Raw genomic sequence first — 17,735 nt, 5'->3', positions numbered from 1 at the left:
GTGCCCTTCTTTCAGAGCGTATGCAAGGACTGATGGTGTGTGTGTGGGGGGGCGGGGGGACAATGGTAGAAGTGGGGTGGGAGCAGGCGGGCCGTGATCTGAAGGCGTCTCCAGGATAGGAGTACCAGGAAATAGGAAACCAAACAAGTAAGGGGGAGCACCTGAAATCTCCCTGAGACTCTGACTCTGTGTTTGGAGCGGGTCTGGGGGCCATTTTTGTCCATTTTTCTTGTTTAACACATCCCTTAGGTGACTCTATTGTATCCCTAACCGTGAGCCCCACTAGGTCAGAGGTGGCCAGGCCCAATCAAACATTGGAATCCTTTTGAAAGTTTTGAGGGGGGAAAAAAAATCTAAGCCCTACTCCAGATTGATTAAATCAGAATATCTGAGAACAGGACCTGGCATGGCATCTTTAAATGAGTATTAGCCTTTTTAATTTCTATAAACATACCTTGCTGACATTTTATAAAATACTAATTTTGCAAAAAAAAATTTTCCAGAGGGTCTCAGGTTTCAGTGAACCTATTTAATAAATCTCATCACTTAGATTTGATGTTAGTGGCATAGGCTTTCTTCCATCATATTTGGGAGTTTGGGGTAGATAGAGTGACTGAGCCCAAGGGAGAGGCCGGATGGCCGATTTGGTGAGCTCTCTAACGTCTTTCCAGACCTGCTTGTGATGTCAAGATGCTGTGTCCTAAACTCCACATTCAGACAACGAGAGCAGCGGGCAGAGCGAGTAATAATTGAGAGATCTTCACAATCACAGGATCCCAAACACCAGAGTTTGTGGGAGAAGCGGAGTTTAATGTCAAGATACCCTTGTCTGATATGAAGATGATAGGAGTTGCAGGTTCATCCTGGGAATGTAGGGGAAGTGGATTCACGATCAAAAGCTGGAACTAGTTTCTCTAGCATCTCGAATAATAAATAAAAAATAGGTCAAGGGAGGAAAGCCACACTCTTGACAGTGCCCTAATTAAGTGGAAAGTGTGTTTTCTCCACTAGGACTGGTGTTCTCTGGGGCAGGCTTAAGTCAGAAGACATCTTCAAATGAAACCCATGCGGGAAGGAGTTCTGTTTATTTGAGGCTGGAGATTTATATCGCTCTTTGGTTTCCTTTGCTTTCGTACATTTCTGATGTGGGACAATTCCAGCTTTTCACTTTCCTGATGCAAACATTGAGACCCACAGTCAAGCCTCAAAGAATAGCATGATGATCCCATAAATATCTGTAGCAAAGATTCTCGGATAACGAGAGGGCACACAGGCTTCCACTGGGCTTCAGCCGAAAATCACCCAAAATCTGCCACAACCTGACCATCACCTTCATCCATCTATCTTCCTTGGGTTCTCGTCTTTGGCACCTGAGCCACTTGTAAGCAGTGCTTGAGGAGTGTAGCCCAGCATAGAAACTCAAGGCTCTTATAGAGAGCAGGCATGCACGTGCCTAGGATTGTACCTACAGTTCCCTCAATGTGCATCCTCTTCCCTGTCTTCCTCACGGTCAGTGTGACACTGCCCTCATTTAGGGCCACTTTTGCAGCCAGTGGGCAGGGACCATCGTTGCCCCTGTGTTTGTTTTCTCTACTGAATGGATTGTTTCGCACACAAAACCCTGAGCACCAAGGTATTGTTGAATTTTTGTGCCATCAAAGAGGTCTACTGACTCTTTACCAAGCCATAGCATTTCACAAACAGGGATGTTTAATCAGCTCTTGCTAAATGTTTGTCTTCTGCAGTCATAATGACTAGAGATGAAAGTTTCTAAAGTGAACATCATGTGTTTTATACCTCTTACCATCCAGTTCGGTAACAACCCTCTTGGGTGAGGGTTTGTCCCCAGTTTGCAGATAAAGAACGTGACATTGTGTGTGTGTGTGTGTGTTACCTGCTGGGTAACATACCACCCCAAAACTTAGTGACTTCAAATGATGAAGACATTCATTTCGCTCAGGAACCCAAAGTTTGGCTCGAGCTTGATGGGGATAACTCACTTGACTTCACTAGGTGTCGTTTGGTACAGCTTGAAGGCCGGGGGCTGGCATCATCTGAAGTTGCGCTCGTTCACCTGTCTGGCAGGGGTGCCACCTGTCGGCTGAGTGCTCGGCTAGAAGTCTGTTGTTGTGCTGTGGAGTCCTCATGACCTGGGTTCCAAGGGCAGGCATCCCCAAGGAGAGAGAGTGTGCCGGGCCCAATCTGTACTACTTTTTATGACCTGGTCTCAGAAGTCATCCGCTTGACATTCTACAACTCATGGAGGCAGCCATAAAGGCCCACCCCATCTCAAGAAGACGAATATAGACTCCACCCCTGGAGATACATGGAACTGGACACAGGGCTGTCGCCACTTTGGGAAATAAAACCTGCCCCGTTCAGCTGCTTGATATCAAGACTGGAATTTGAACCCAGGTCTTCCTGACTCTACCCACTGCCCTTTACACTGTACTCCTGAACTCCATGAGGTCAAGGACAAAAGCCTGCCCCTAGTGCAATGGAACTTTGTTAAGTTGTTAAGTATCATGCCTGGGCCTAGTGGATCATGAAGAGCCTGACTTAGAGACAGAGGTTTGGCTGTTGGGGGCTCCTGGGCTGGTGCAGGTGTATGATAGGGGAGTCGTTTGCCTCCCGAAGCACTGTGGAGTAACACGTAAGACGTACTAGGACCATGAACTCTGTATTTCTTGAACACCTCTTGGGTTCTCAGGGCTTCATAAAATAAAATGGTTAAGTAAATTAAACAAATCACCAAGTCGCACTCATGCTAATGGAAGACTTCTCAAGTGTCTTATTAGAAAGGGAAATTGTTTGGTATTGAAAATATTAATAAGAATACTATCTGACTTTTACTAATAAGAAAACCTCAGGTGTCTAATAACTGGCAAACTTCTGATTGAAATGAGGCAAAATCTAGAATAATGTAGAAGGGAGTGAGAGAGGCTGAGAGGCAGAACTCACCAGAAAGAATGGAGACAAGCAAGCCCTGTAGCATTTCCACTTTTTTTCTTTTCTCCTTTCTTTCTCTTTCCTTTTCCTTCGTTTCTGTTTTTGTAAGCTCAGGGGTTGAATAGAATGTTCTAGGTCCAAGAGCAAGTGTTACTGCTGACTTAGGGAGAATAATCATGTTGGGGCGCTCCAGAGGGCACCAAGCGTGGAGGGGGAGAGCGACTAGCTGAGGGGGCAAAGGTCAGGAGGAGGAAGCTGTCAGCAAAAGAACATGAGGGTCAGACGCAGGGCCAGCAGCAACAGCAGAGCATTAAGCCAAGCGTGGGCCCTTCTGAGTCCCAGGGCCTCGTGCGTCCGCACAGATGGTGGGCCCATAAAGCCAGCCCAGTAGAAAGGAGGCACCTGGTGACAGGGAGGCTGCAGAAACCCGAGTTTTAAGAAGAAAGGGTAATCGAAAGTTCTAACTACAAGAGAAAATTCAAGTAGGAGTAAGATACAAAGAAAGGGGAAAAAAAGAGAATTGCTTAGGCCCAGAAAGTGATGGAAAGAGCATCATTTTAAAGGAGGATGTGAAGTAGAGGCAGGACGGGTAAGAGGTTTAAGAGAGACCCATTCACTTATTCAAACAGTGCGGACATGAAAGTGTAGAAATAAAAAGCCACGTAGGAGTGGAAAGAAGGGGCTGGGAGCGGGGGCGTTGGTGTTGGGTGGGAAAGGGCAGCTCGTTCTCAGAGAGTGTGTGGACGAACAGGAGGTAAATACAGACTCAGCAGGGAATGACACAAAGCTCAGGGGCGGCTGAAGGACACTCCCAAGAGGCCTCAAGCACAGCCACAACTTGGGCCCAAAGCCACCATCAGACAAGAGCAGTAACTACTCAGGGTCAAAGGCACCCCTGGACCCTGCTCTCTTAGTCAGGCACTGAACACAGTAGGCTTCTGGGTATGGCACCCACAGGGGCCTTTGGGAGGGGATAGTTACGCAACCGTATGGAGGTGTTTATAAAACCATCTGGTTACTTAAGGTGTTGATACAGACAGTGCACTGCTGGGTTACCTGTCTTAGCGAATACTTTTGAATTTGCCTAGCGTGGTGTTTAATTTTTTGTGTCAGCTTGGCTGGGCTGCGGTGCTCAGATATTTAGTCAGACATTGTTCTGGATAGTTCTGTGCTCGGAGGTATTTTTTTGGATGAGCCTAACATTTAAATGAGTAGACTTTGAGTAAAACGGATTACCTTCTCTAATGTGTGTGGGCCTCATGCAGTTAGTTGAATGCCATAATAGAAAGACTAATCCCCCTTGTGAGGAAGAGGGAATTTTATCAGCAGGACTTAATCTGCTGCTCTTCCCTGTGTCTCCAAACTAATGACCTACTCCATCAGGTTATAGACTTATCAGGCCTCTACAGTCATGTGAGCCAAGCCCTTAAAATAATTGTATCTGTCTACCTATTTATCTATCTATCCATCCACATACCCACCATCCCTTCCATATACACACATCCTGTTGCTTCATTTTTTTTTTCTTTAACAGAGAGAGTGAGTGAGTGAGAGAGCATGAGGAGGTGGAGAGGTAGAGGAGAGGAGGAAGTAGACTTCCCTTTGAGCCTGAGGTGGGACTCGATCCCAGGACCCCAGGATCATGACCTGAGCCAAAGGCAGACACTTAAACCGACTGAGCCACCCAAATGCCCTCACATCCTGTTGGTCCTATTTCTAGAGAACCCTGCCTTGGAATTCTTGACGTTGCATTGCACAAGCAGCAAGCCAGAGAGTGCTGATTCAGCCTTTATAATCCACTTTATGGAAATGCTGACAGTGTCTGAAGCCTCAAATATATACTTGTTACCTGTTCACTGAATGAAAAATGCCCGAGTGACCCCAGTGAGTAAAGCCTTATGTGGCTGCTGGGAAGAGAGCTGTTTTTTATTCAAGAGGAGAGTTCCCTGTCCTCGAGTAGACCACAAACCACAAGTCCTATCCTTGCTAGCAGAAGGCTTACCGACCAAATTATTAGAGTCCATTCTGTACTGAAAAAATAATCATAATAAGGAATACTCACTAATAAGGAAAAAATGGGCAGGTCCATTCAAATATTGTCATTATAAAGAAAAATTCTTTTTCGTGTAATGGGAATCAGTTTCATGCTCTACAGATGAGTCATTTTATCTCCAAATAAAGTTCTCTTCCTGTGGCCTTTGTCACCTTGACACTCTTTACCTAAGATAACAACCATCCTAGCATGGCAAAAAGCTACAAATCAGAAATCAGGGATTATATCCCCCATTCTGTCATGGGACCAGGCTGTGCAACCATAGGCAAGTTGTTTAACCTGTCTGGGCTTGTTTTCTGACCAGTAAAATGAAAGAGTTCAGTCCTAGCTCCATTACTGCAGAATTTTTATTTCTAACTTTGAAAAAATTGCCCAATCACTTGAGTATTTGGGGATAGTTTTCATGGACCAAAGCAACAAAAATTTGAAATGTGCTGTAAATTAACTTTCTGGAGAGAACTGGAGTTTCTGTCTTCTAGTGCTTCATCTAGAGCTTATCCTTGCTAGGTTGTTAAATGAATCAAACCGTGATGTCTGGGTGGCTCAGCCAGTTAAGTGTCTGCCTTTGGCTCAGGTCATGATCTCAGGATCTTGGGATCAAGTCCGCCATCGGGCTCCCTGCTCAACAGGGAGCCTGCTTCTCCCTTTGCCTGTCACTCTCCCTGCTTGTGGGGTCTCTCTCTCTCTCTCTCTCCGTGTAAATGAATAAAATCTTTTAAAAAAATAAATGAACCAAGGAACCTAAAAATCTTGCATTTTGAAATATCAGACATTTAAATATCTGTAGCACTCTGGTCCCAATCAAGAGAGAGAAACCATGCAGCAGTTTAAACAGGAGAAGTTTAACATAAAGTATTAACCATGATAGAAGATTGACCCTAACATACATGAGAATTCTGGGGCTGTAGAAGAATGGCTAATGAAAGGATTCAGATCTCACAGGAGAGGTTAAGGTCAGCCCCACAAAAAGCATAGAAGCTCACTGGTTTGGCGAGGCCAGAGCTGGTCTGGAGTTGTTTGGACAAGCAATAGGCTACCGTCCAGAGCTCAGAGGGGAACAGGTGGTCAGCCATGGTGTCAGAAGCATAAGCAGGAACCAGGTATTAGCAGGAGCAGGAGGCCTTCAGGCCACGTGAGACTTGCAAAGGAAGTATTACATTGGGTGGACTCCCCGACCAGAGCCAGTCTACTTGGGGGCTTTGGCTTCCGTGTCAGTAGGACTACAGAGTGGTTATCACCCGGCTGTGGCTGCAAGGTGCCACAGGGATCACATTCTGGGCTGTGGCTGGGGCAGGCTCTGCTGGATGTCTTCACACCCACACGGCTGACCCCCAGCCCACACCACAGACAGCAGAAGAACCTCTTCCTCCTGCAGGGTCTCTTCGGTGCTGTCTCCTGAGAAAGACACCTTCACGCTCACTTCAGAAATGCTGAGAGGCACTTCCCCCTATTCTCACAGAACATTTCCTACAGGGGGCATTCGGAGCTGAGAGACAATAAATTTATAAATGACACAAATATGTCAAGCTTAAATGTCGTCTGTCCATCCCCTGCTATTCTTTCTTGGTCCCTCTCTGAAAAATTCTTCCCTCTTCCAGACGTTGGTGCCAGCAAATGGCTTTGGGACAATTAATCAGCTTCTTCTTGTCTGCGGACAAAGCTCCATGTACCTGGTCCTTTCATGGGGTGTCTTAAACCAACACTTCTCCAAATGTCGTTCATGACCTCTTTGGGTCCCTGAGACCCTTTCAGGAATTCTGGGAGGTCCCAGCTATTTTCAAAGGGATATAACGTCCCCCTGGGGTTGACATTTCATGAGTAGGGTTGCTGGTGTTTTAGCACAAATCAAGGCAGTGGTACGAACAGGACTAGGAATCAAGTGCGTGCAGAAAAAAAAGAAGCCAGTCTCGCTTATGAATGTCTTTGATGAAGTGGTAAAAAAGTATATAATGGAATAAAACCTCAACCCTTGGGTACGTGTCTTTTAAACATTCTGGCTAAAGAAATGGGAAATGCATGTAAAGCTGCTGGGCTGCATTCCGAAGTCAATGGTTGTCGGAGGAACAGCTCTTGCTTGTTTGAGTGGAAAGCCGAACCAGCCGGTCTCTCACAGAGCAGGGTTTTTACCTGGAAGAACAGGTGGCAGACAAACTATGGCCCCTCAGGCTCGGTGTTTGCCAGACAATTTCTGGAAAATCCAGGAGATGAACTTGGCATCTCAAGGCTAACCATGGACAGTATTGATTGCCTGTGATCCAATACAAGCTTTCAAGAGAAAATGAGGATATTTGGAAACAGATACCAGCCCCCATGCAGTTGACTGTGTATCTTATACTTCTCTGATGAACTCAAGTGGTGATATTACTGAATGAAATATTTTGACATTGTACCATGACATGTATCGGCCTTTGGGAGATCTGTATCATTCAGTGAAACGCCGTTTACCAAATGACGAATTTGTGATGTTAAAAAATCATTCATGGGTGAATGCCCCATTCATAGTACGAGATAGATGAATGGGTTTTAGTGGAACAGAAGAACTTGGCTGATAGGGTTTCAAATTCCACCCACCAACTAGGTTTTAAGAAACTACCATTTGAGTTTCGGTATGGTATTAAAGAAAAATGCCCGCGATTATCTGAAAAAGCTATTAAATTACTCCTCCCTTTTCCAAGTACATATCTGAGTGAGGCCAGATTTTCTTTTTATACTTCAACCAAAAAGCAAAAGATTGAAGGCAGAAGCCAACTTTTATTAAGTCAGACATTAAGGATTTTGCAAAAACATAAAACAATGCCACTCTTCTCACTCAACTTCTTTCCTTAAAAAATATACTTTTATTTTAGAGTATTATTTATGTTAACATACAATATATTTATTATCATTGCCATTATTATATTTAAATGAATAAGTAAACAAAGATTAAACATATTTTTTAGCTTTCATTTATAAAACAATAAATACAAAAAGCTCTTTGGGATTCTCAGCGATCTTTAAAAAGTACGTAAGAGATCTGAGACCAAAATGTTTGAGGACTGCTGTCTTGAGTCTCCATTAGTCACTTGAATTCACAAAACTGTAAGAATTTAGAAGTGTGGTAGTAGAGGCCAATAGACTTCATTACTCAAGGTCGCACAGTGAATCAGCAACAGAGATGGCTCGAGATCCGTGAGCTGCTGCTATGTTGTGTCATACAACCCAGACTTCTCTGGGAGGCTCTTCAGAGCTCCAACATCACAATATTGAGATACTCAAGCCATAGGTAGGGAGCGACACCATCCTCCCCTCAAAATATATCTGCTCAAACAGGAACAGGACCAACTAAGTTTCAGACCCCTGTGCTTATTGCTACTGAGGGCAAAGAAAGTAAAACCTGGCCCTTGTGAGGGGAGTAACGAAGCTCACCTTTTAGAGGGAGAGACTACATGAAAGGCAATATCTCATAGCATACAATGTGACTTACCTGGCAAGTAATGCAATGTATTTTCATACAACCTATATAATTCTATTATTCTATTATTATCGTAGGCAATATTATATATTATGGAAGTTTTATTGTATCTATAGCAGATATAGAGTAGAGTATAACTTACCGTAAATACATTTACTATATCTAGGAAAGGGGAAGGACTTTGGGGTCATAGTTGGCTGGTAATTCTGCGCATGGGCACAGCATGGCAAAGCAGAACTATGAACTTGGAAAGTTTGCCACCAGTTCTATACCATGCTCTTTCTGACACTTTCTGGCTTACATTTGGTTCTGAGGGCTGTCATAACAAATCACCATAAGCTGGATGGTTTTTCACACACACAGAGATTTATTCTGGAGGCTAGAAGTTGGACATCAAGGTGTCAGCAAGGCCATGCTCTCTCCAGAGGCTCAGAGAAGGCTCCCCTTCCTCATCTCTTCCAGCGTCTGGTGTTTCTGGTGATCCTTGGTGTTCCTTGTGTTGTAGAGGCAGGACTCCAATTTCTACCTCTGTCTTCACATGAGCCCCTCTCCTGCAGGTCTGTGTCCATATTGCTCTCTTCTTATGAGTATGTCCACATATTTAGGGCCTGCCTTAATCCGGTATGACCTCATTTTATCTTGATTACATCTGCAGAGACCCAAATAAGGGCACACTTAATATTCTGGAAAGACATGAATTTGGTGTGTGGGGGAGGCATTATTTAACCTGTACACTGTGTGCCTGCCCTCAGCATTTACTGTTCATGGCCTCTTCCCCAGCCCTCGCGTTTTCTCTCACACTTTTCAGGGCCTGGGGTCCCGTGGAACCTCACCTGGCCGTTCTCTGTTGGTGTTTCGAGTGGTTGCCACAAGCTTCCTTCCTTTAACCCATGACCTTAACAAAGGGCTTCTTTGGGCCACATAACTGGTGAGTTGTGAAGGGGGAAAGAAAGAAGCTGAACAACTCCACAGTAAAACAGCAAAAACAAAAAACCCCAGTGGAATACCCTGATTTAAAAAATGGGCTAGGGACTTAAACAGACATTTCTCCAAAGGAGACGTTAAGAACCAACAGGTATATGAAAAAAATCTCAATGTCACTCACCATCAGGGAAATGTAGATCAAAACCACAATGAGATACCACCTTACACCTGTCAGGGTGGCTGTCATCAAAAAACCCCCCATGTCAACAAGCACTGCGGGGGATGAGGAGAACAGGCGGGGGCACTCTTGCTGGGAATGCAACTGGGAGTAGCCACTGTGGAGAACACTACGGAGGTTCCTCAAAAACCTGAAAATAGGACTTCCCTATGATTCAGCAATCTCGCTTCTGGGTATTTACCCAAAATAACTAAAAATCGGGATCTTGAAGGGATATGGGCCCGATCCGCGTCAGTGCAGCAGGGTTCACAACGGCCAAGACGTGGGAGGAGCCTACGTGTCCGTGGACCCGTGAATGGATAAAGAAACCGACTGTGATTTATACACACCGTGGAAGTCTTCAGTCTTAACACGGAAAGAAGATCCGAAAATGTCACGCCATGGATGAACCTTGAGCACATGATGCTAGATGACTTAGGTCAATCATAGACCGATATTGCCCGATTTCATTCGTAGGAGGTCACTAGAACAGTCCATGTCATAGAATCAAAGAGTGGAATGGTGGTCGCCAAGGCTGGGGGGAGGGGCAACGAGGAGCTGCTATTCAGCCGGAATAAAGTTCCAGGTGAGCCCGGTGAATCAGCTCTAGAGCTCTGCGGTCCCACGCCGTGCCCGTGGTCGTAGTAACGTATGGTCCACTCACGGTGTCTCGGGGGGAGGTCTCATGGATGTCTTGGGGGGAGGTCTCATGGTAAATGCTCTTACCCCAAGAAAGGAGAAGAAAAGAGGAAAAAAAAAAAAGAAAGAAAGAAAGAAAGGAAAAGAAGGGAAAAGAAAAGGAAGCTGAGCATCCTCAAATGTTATTTCTATGGCTCCTTTGGCAATTTTTGTTCCCTGGGTAGCATCATGATTTACGACAGAGCATGGTTGGCCGGGCCTAACATGATTTACCGCAATAGGGAAAAGGTGGAGAGCTGGGAAAGCCAGCCTCCTCTGCACCTCAGGGACAGCTACGGGCACAGGGCTGGAAGGGTGGGACGTGTGCACACAGTCGCAGCACTGTCCCCTTCAGCTCTGTGACCTGGGGCCACCAAGTTCTCTCTGGGGCCTCAGCTTGGGCTCTGGGCATGGCTACAGGATCTGGAGCCAGATCGCCTGTGTTCAAACCAGGGACCTTTAGGCCGGTTCTCTCCTCTCTCTGTGCCTCAGTTTCCACACCTTGCAAAAGGGTGCTAATACCCCACTACAGGGGCTTCTCGTGAGGAATAAATGAGTTAATATTACATGTGAAGCGTTTTGAACACTGCCTGACAATGTAGACATGAGCTGTTGTTCTATGAATTTTCTGCCCAGCTTATTAGAATTCCAGTATTTTACTAGTTCCTCCTTCAATTCCCTTATCATTACCACCCCCCCCACCTGCCCCCACCAGAGGCAAAGTGGGTGACAGTACGCGGATATGGCTTTGGGTTTTGTTTTTTAATTCTTTCCTTGTCACTTCTGATGAGCCCTGGGGAAGATTTCCTTCGTCAGGATGTCTTAAACGACCAGGGACCAGGTGCCCGAGGAATGCTTCTTGGGAAGGCCTTAGGGAGCCAACATTATAAACTCCAGTGAGCACCTATTATTAAATTAATAGTCGCCTGTCTGAGTGAGGCTTTATCAGTAACTCTAGCTCTGTGGGTAGGCGTGTTGCCCACAATGTGGCCTCCCGCCTTTCCGATTTTGTATAACGGAGCCTGTGGTGTCTCAGCTGCTCAGGAGTGGGTCTGTTTGCAGCACAGAGGAAAAGCGAGACCTGAATAAGGATGGGGCTTTGGGGATCGTTAAGAGAGAGGTAGAATAACTGTAATTTCATAGCAATTACCTACAACCAACACCGTCAAAGGCGCCAGTTTTCCGTGATAAACCTGAGCCTCTGCTGGGAGCAATTTGCAAGGTAGAAATAAGCATACAATTAGACTCTTATGTATGAAAGAAGGCATCAGCCCCTCCCCGTCCAAATGCCACAGCAAAACAAACCTCAGAGGGGAAAATACTGTGCTGCATTTTGGGAGTGTGTTTTTTTTTTTCTCCTTCTTTTAAAAAAATATTAATAAACCCTCATTCCAGTATGTTGTTTGAGTTGTTTCCAGCTTTGCCAGGAAGCCCGGGGGCCTCCTAGCCACCTGATGGGGCCACGGTTTACAGGGGAGCCACCAGTGAACTTAAGTGAATGGGTGATTTCTCCCCCTAAGTACCATGTCAGGGACTCATAAACCACTCCGTGGAAATGAATTATACAGAGATCAGTTACCCAACTATTTTTTTGTTCATGCATTTGCTGAAAATGAAGTCGTTATAAAATTCATGTCTCTGCAGCCCACTCAGAAATAAAACTAGGCGTGCCTTTCAGATGATAAAACAGAAACAAAAGTAAAAATGAAAAAAACCACGCTATTTTGAGAATGGTTCTAAGAAAGGGAAATCTAGTGAGCAGAATTTTGCAAGGACTCAGTAGGGCTATCTGATATTGTTCCTGCCCTATCTGCCAGCCAACCCCACAGGAGGCCACAAGCTCCTTGGTTAAATGCATTTTTTTGAATCCCCTAATTTTCTCCAAAGCCTTGTACATATTGAGAGTGAATTTGCATTAATCAAATAAAAGGGATAGTTTAATAAATGATGGCTTATTGACGCGGAAGTTGAAGTACTAGTCAGAACTAAGGGGGCTGTTGATTAAAATATTGATTCTGCCTTCTAGGTATAGGGAGATGGGGTCAAAGTCTGAGCTTTTTTAACTCGTGATATATCATGGAGCAAAGACCAAAGGGTACAACAGAGTAAATTAGAGAGGAACATAGTTTGGCTAGGTATAGCCAAAGGAAAGCATTTCTAGTAGTTAGAACTACCCTCAGAATGGAGTGCTTTGAGAGATACAAATTACTGGTATGTGAAGACATTTAGGCATAAACTAGATGATTACCTGGGAGTATTGAAGTTGGTGGTCCAATATCATTTATGTTAGACTGAGAGATGTAGAAGGTCTCCCTTTATCCTGAGATGTAGGGTCCTATAGTTTCAGAAAGTTATGACTACGTAGTCGCCATGCTGGGAACTCAAATTCAGTCCAGCACCTATTTATTGAGTCCTGACCATGTGCCAGGCGTTGCCCAGCATAGACTTGAGGAAGAGGACAATAACCTGGGGCAACTGCCTTTGAAGTTAGGTTGGGTCATGGTTTTAGCCAGTTCTCCATTGGGTGTATATTCCTTCTTGCTAATGTGCACATGCTGATTTAGGATTCTGGTTCTTTTCTCTTCTTTCTAGGCTGGAATCGATGGGGAAAGCATTGGCAACTGTCCCTTCTCTCAGCGTCTCTTTATGATCCTCTGGCTGAAAGGCGTTGTGTTCAATGTCACCACTGTGGATCTGAAAAGGTAAACAATGCCGTATTAAGGAGGGATGTGTTTGGCCGCACGAACGGAGAACTTTCTGTGAGGGAGGGCAAAAGCCTGTCCATGACTTCCAGCAGCCTCCTGCTCTCACCGCATGGACCACGTGTCACAGGGCCCATCCCCACTTATTAGAGATGGACCTGGGTCAGAGCATTTCTCTGCCCAAACTAATGAGGTGTTTGTTAGTAGCAAGAAAGTGGGAAGGAATAATTATTGGATATGCAACGGAGAGTGGCCCAGAGGTAGACATGCATATCTTAAAATCCAGGAGTCAGCCATTCCAGCAGTACTAGCATCCCAAGCTGGGGGACCCTAGTAGGACTTCATATGTAAGACTCCTGAGTTTCCAGGCTGTTGGCATCCAACCATCTCCCCTGAATTGCTCTCATTTTTGGAATTCCTTAGTGTGAGCATTCTGAATTATAGGCTGGGATGGAGAGTTGCTCATGCACTTTTAATGGTCGTTAAAAATACCAGGGATCATTCACTATCAAGAGCCACTCCTTTCAGGCCCATATCCTGCTTCCTGTCTTCCACCTGTCCTTTCAATGCAGAGGAGCTCAAGGCTCCCTTCCTGAACCTCTAGCCTCTGCCTGTATAGCTTCTTCCCTGGTGAGTTTAACATATTCTACATGTCACGTTTATGTAGATTATGCTATATCCAGGACCCTACCATCTAGAAATCTCTAGAGCAATTTCTACTTGCATTTTCTATTATCACTTTAAAATCTAGACGTCAAAACTTTTATCTGTCGTTTCCCCTTTGAGTTGAGCTCCCCTCCTGAATCCCTGGGTTCTTCCACTTTCTAAGCACTGGAGAATTTCCAGCTCCCTTCTCTTGCCACCTCCCTGTCAACCAGTCGCCAAAGGCAGGGCATTGTCCCAATGTGCTGTGGTTCACCTCTGAGGCCTCTCATCCATTCCCTAAGCTCACACTGGCCTCGGGTCCCACCACTGCCAGCCAGCTGCCTCTTTGTTCTTCCAACTGGACATCATCTTTCCAGGTTCTCTCTCTCTTTCTCTCTGATCCATCCTTTATGTTATCCTCAAGTCATTCTCCCTAAAATAGTCCTTTAGTCATGTGGCTTCCCCACTCAGAAAACCTTCTGATCCTTCCCGTTGCCCGTGGAATAAACCCGCCTGTAGCTCTTTGTCCGATCTTCAGCATTCCCAACATTGTCTCCCAACGCTTCTCACCGTGACCTAGCCCCCTCTGTCAGGCTGGACTCCCTCTCGCCCTGTCCCTATAGCGGCCAGCCTCTGGTTAGGAGGCTCCCTCGGCTTCAAAGATGCTTTCCTGAATGGACAGACCAAGCCCAGGCCTCAGGTTTCATCCTCCCTCCTCTGGATTATCATCGGCAAGAGTGCGCTTGTGTGCTTGGCTGGGGATTGGAATGGGAAAGGAAGCCACCTCAGCGTTCCTCAGATGCTTATGTTGCTCTTTCATATCTGTTATCTGACCCACCAACGCCCGTGGAGGCAGGCTGCGCAATAGCCCAACTCCAGGTCAGTAGATAAGGAAACTTTCTTACTGCAATAAATAAATAAACAAATGAATAAATAAATTTGCTAATTTTTTAAAAAGGATAGAAAAGGAAAGAAACAAAAGCGAAGAAAGAAAACGTATCTATGATACAGAGTTAAGGACTTTTAAAAAAAACATGCAAAACGACAAAGTTCAGCAATTTTGGAGAATATTCGTTTCTTATCCTGGCACCATCATCTGTTGGGCAAGTGACCTGGAATGAGGTTCTTCTGTTGGTCTGAGCCTCTGTTTGCTCGTCTGTACGATGGGGACAGAAGCACGGCCTCGTCTGCAGAGGACCTGTGGGGATGTCATGAGGCAGGCCATGGGGAGCAGGTACGTTTGGGACTGCGCCTGGCTCAGAGCAGGCACAACACACTGACTTTTCTTAGCATCGCCCCTTCTCTCCGGAGCTGGTGAGGCAGTCAGGACAGAGGACCGACACAGATGAAATAGTCCGTCAGTTAGACCTGGCCTATAGACCTAAACACGAATTGCGTAATTTGAGCCAAAAATGCTGAAGAGGGTCCACGAAGAGAGAGGTCCGCAGCTGACCAGCCTCTCTTTGGCTGGAAGAGCAGCAGCCACCGTAGGCAGCACCTCCCAGCGATGCCAGACTCTTGGGGCCCCTGTTCTCTTGAGTCACGGGGGAAAAAAAAGAGAACTCTGTTTCTTTAAGCCACAGAGAGGTAATGGCCGAAAAATAAAATGAGTATAGATTTCGCCACCCTGCTGAGAACCCAGGCACTTCTGCCTTGTGTCAGCTCTGAAAAACACGAGGAGGAGGGAAAGAATGTCCTCTCATTGTCCAAAGGAGGGACGCCCACCAAGTAAACAAAGGGACAGAGTAGATGAGATCTTAAAACCACTCTCGGTCCCAGCTGTCTCAGGAGTTCCAAGTGCCACACAATGTAGCTGGAGAGGATGTGTGTTTAGGGAGCGATAGGGGAGTAGCACCGTAATTGAAATTCTTCCCTTACCCTCCCAAACTGATTACGCCAGGAATTTGTTTCATTACAGACTTCTCTTCCCCTTGTTTACTTTTCTTCAGTTGCTTCATCCAATGTTTTCGACTCCTGACTCCTGCAAGGGTTGCGTTCTCGGCAAGAGCATTTGGGGTGGATCTGATGTTCCAGCTGGGCGCAGGGACGCGTGCTTTGTAGTTCCTCCTCTTCCTTACTGTTTCCTTTGGCACTGCCCCCGCCCCATGCCCCTGCCCTGTCCCCTATCCGCCAACCCTCCTTCTCTCACTGTGCTCCAACTGTGCTCTTGCATTTCCACCAGCTGGTGGAAGCATGGAAGCACGCCCTTGGGTAGGATCGGGGTCATGGTGACCCCAAGGCCACTTCCTCTCCTGTTGCATATACTCTTAACAACACAGAAGATAGCTCTTAGTATAAACATAAGATGTAATTCTTTGATTTTTAAAGTTTGGCATCCTACAGAGTTCATTTTTGTTAAGCTAAGTGGTGAAGGACCTTTTGAAAGCAGAGCCCAACCTTTGCCCTGGGTATTAAAATCTTGGCGCTCATTTAGATGGCCACCTGCCGTCGCTCTGCTTTTCAGTAAAACGCAGCTCCTTCATCTTGACTTATTCTCATGACTTCTGCAGGACAGGCCTCCTATGTCACACCACATCCCTCCAGAACTTTCTCGAAACTCCCCTGCTCTACCCGCCCCCAACGGAAGTCTGTTTTGCCGAGAGGCATGCTGGACAAACTGGGGAGTCTAATTTATAAGTTGTAGGTTCCTCCAAAGTTGAGGTGCCCCAGCGTAAGCCACCTCCTGAATCTCGATCTCTCTACAGAAAGCCGGCCGACCTGCACAACCTTGCCCCTGGCACCCATCCGCCCTTCCTGACCTTCAACGGGGATGTGAAGACTGACGTCAATAAGATCGAGGAATTCCTGGAGGAGACTTTGGCTCCTGAAAAGTAATGAGCTGCTTATTTCTGAAGCTAATGGCAGGGGTGGGTCCGTGTTGGAATTAGAGAAGCACAGTGTTAGTTTCGAGGAGGCAGATTTCCAAAGGAGCTGCATCAGTCCAGAGCGTAGGACCCTCTTCTCAAACCCAGAGAGCTGCCAGTCTTAAAACTGCTCTGCCAAGTACAACTCCAAGGGTGGACATCCCTATGAACAGGATATACCTCCTCGACAGAACTCTGGGAAGGGTGCCGCCTTTCCGTCTCCCTACACGAGTCCTCCCCCATTCATTATGCCTAAAAGACCCCTAAACGAGGGCAAAGTCTCCCCCATTTTAAAATGAGAGTTGGAAGGCTGACGAAATTAGAGTAAGCCAGGAGAGAAGTAACCCTATGACTTAAATCCATACCCAAGTATAAAGTCACAAATCCGATCAGGTCTGTTTGAAGCCTATAATCAAAGAGGAAAAAACTGACTCCTCTTCTAAAGTCAGCCCTGAGGGTTTGAGGGTGGGAGAAGGGACTGGAGGGCTATAGGCTCTCTGGTAGACCAGCTGCTCCTGATGGAAAAACAGGTGCAGAGGGAAGGAAAATTAATTCTGAAAGTTACAGGAAACTAGACTCATTCCTTATACTCTAGTATAATCAGGGATTAGAACAACCACACTGTTTTGTTTTAACTAGAGGAAGATTTCGTACAGGTAAGTCTCACACATACTCCACCCTGGAGGAGAGCCACTGAAAAGTTTGAAGCAAAAGCGTTCAGAGTCAGGTTTCAGGCTTACTTTGGGGGAGTGGGAAGATGAGTAGGGCAGAGGAGGGAGAAGTTGGAGGTGAAGAAATCAATTAGCGGAAGCCACCTGGTGATGGTCACAAAAGACAGGCCATGTGGCTGAACTAAGGCAGTGACCGTGAACTGGGGGCAGAGAGGGGAAGAAAGACTCAGTATCTACTCAGCACCTAAAATAAGAGGGAGTGGGCCACTGGAAACCAAAATAAATGGATCTTGCATTTATTTTGAAGTTATATTTATTTAGCAATACTTTTATAGCCCTCAAGTGTCCCAGGAGATAGATATTGCCTAGTCTCGTTTTACAGCTGGGGAAACTGAGGCATCGAGAGGTTGAGTCACTTGCCCAAGGTCACATCTGTAACAAGTGACTGTTAAATTAAAATTCCCAGTCCATGCTCTGGTTAGGCCTTAATGTTTATACATTCTTCCTAAAAAATATTCTTTGTCATCCACCTTAGGGCGGTTTAATTTCACACTGAGAGTGGAAAGCTGCCGCCGGCCCAT

The 17,735-nt window shown here is 45.9% G+C and overlaps 1 protein-coding gene across 2 annotated transcripts in view; it reads left to right on the top strand.

Annotated features, from left to right (window-relative positions):
• CLIC5 (chloride intracellular channel 5) overlaps nucleotides 1-17,735 on the top strand; it is a 157,144-nt gene that overhangs the window by 96,558 nt on the left and 42,851 nt on the right. For both annotated transcript variants that reach the window (XM_046004416.1, XM_046004417.1), the window contains exons 2-3: nucleotides 12,865-12,974; nucleotides 16,325-16,450. In XM_046004416.1, the coding sequence (XP_045860372.1) occupies nucleotides 12,865-12,974; nucleotides 16,325-16,450 (236 nt within the window). The remainder of the gene's footprint in view (nucleotides 1-12,864; nucleotides 12,975-16,324; nucleotides 16,451-17,735) is intronic.

This window comes from Meles meles, chromosome 5 (genome assembly GCF_922984935.1).
Source record: "Meles meles chromosome 5, mMelMel3.1 paternal haplotype, whole genome shotgun sequence".
Lineage (NCBI taxonomy): Eukaryota > Metazoa > Chordata > Mammalia > Carnivora > Mustelidae > Meles > Meles meles.
Note: the sequence above shows the minus strand (reverse complement) of the source record. Positions and strands in the feature narration are given on the sequence as shown.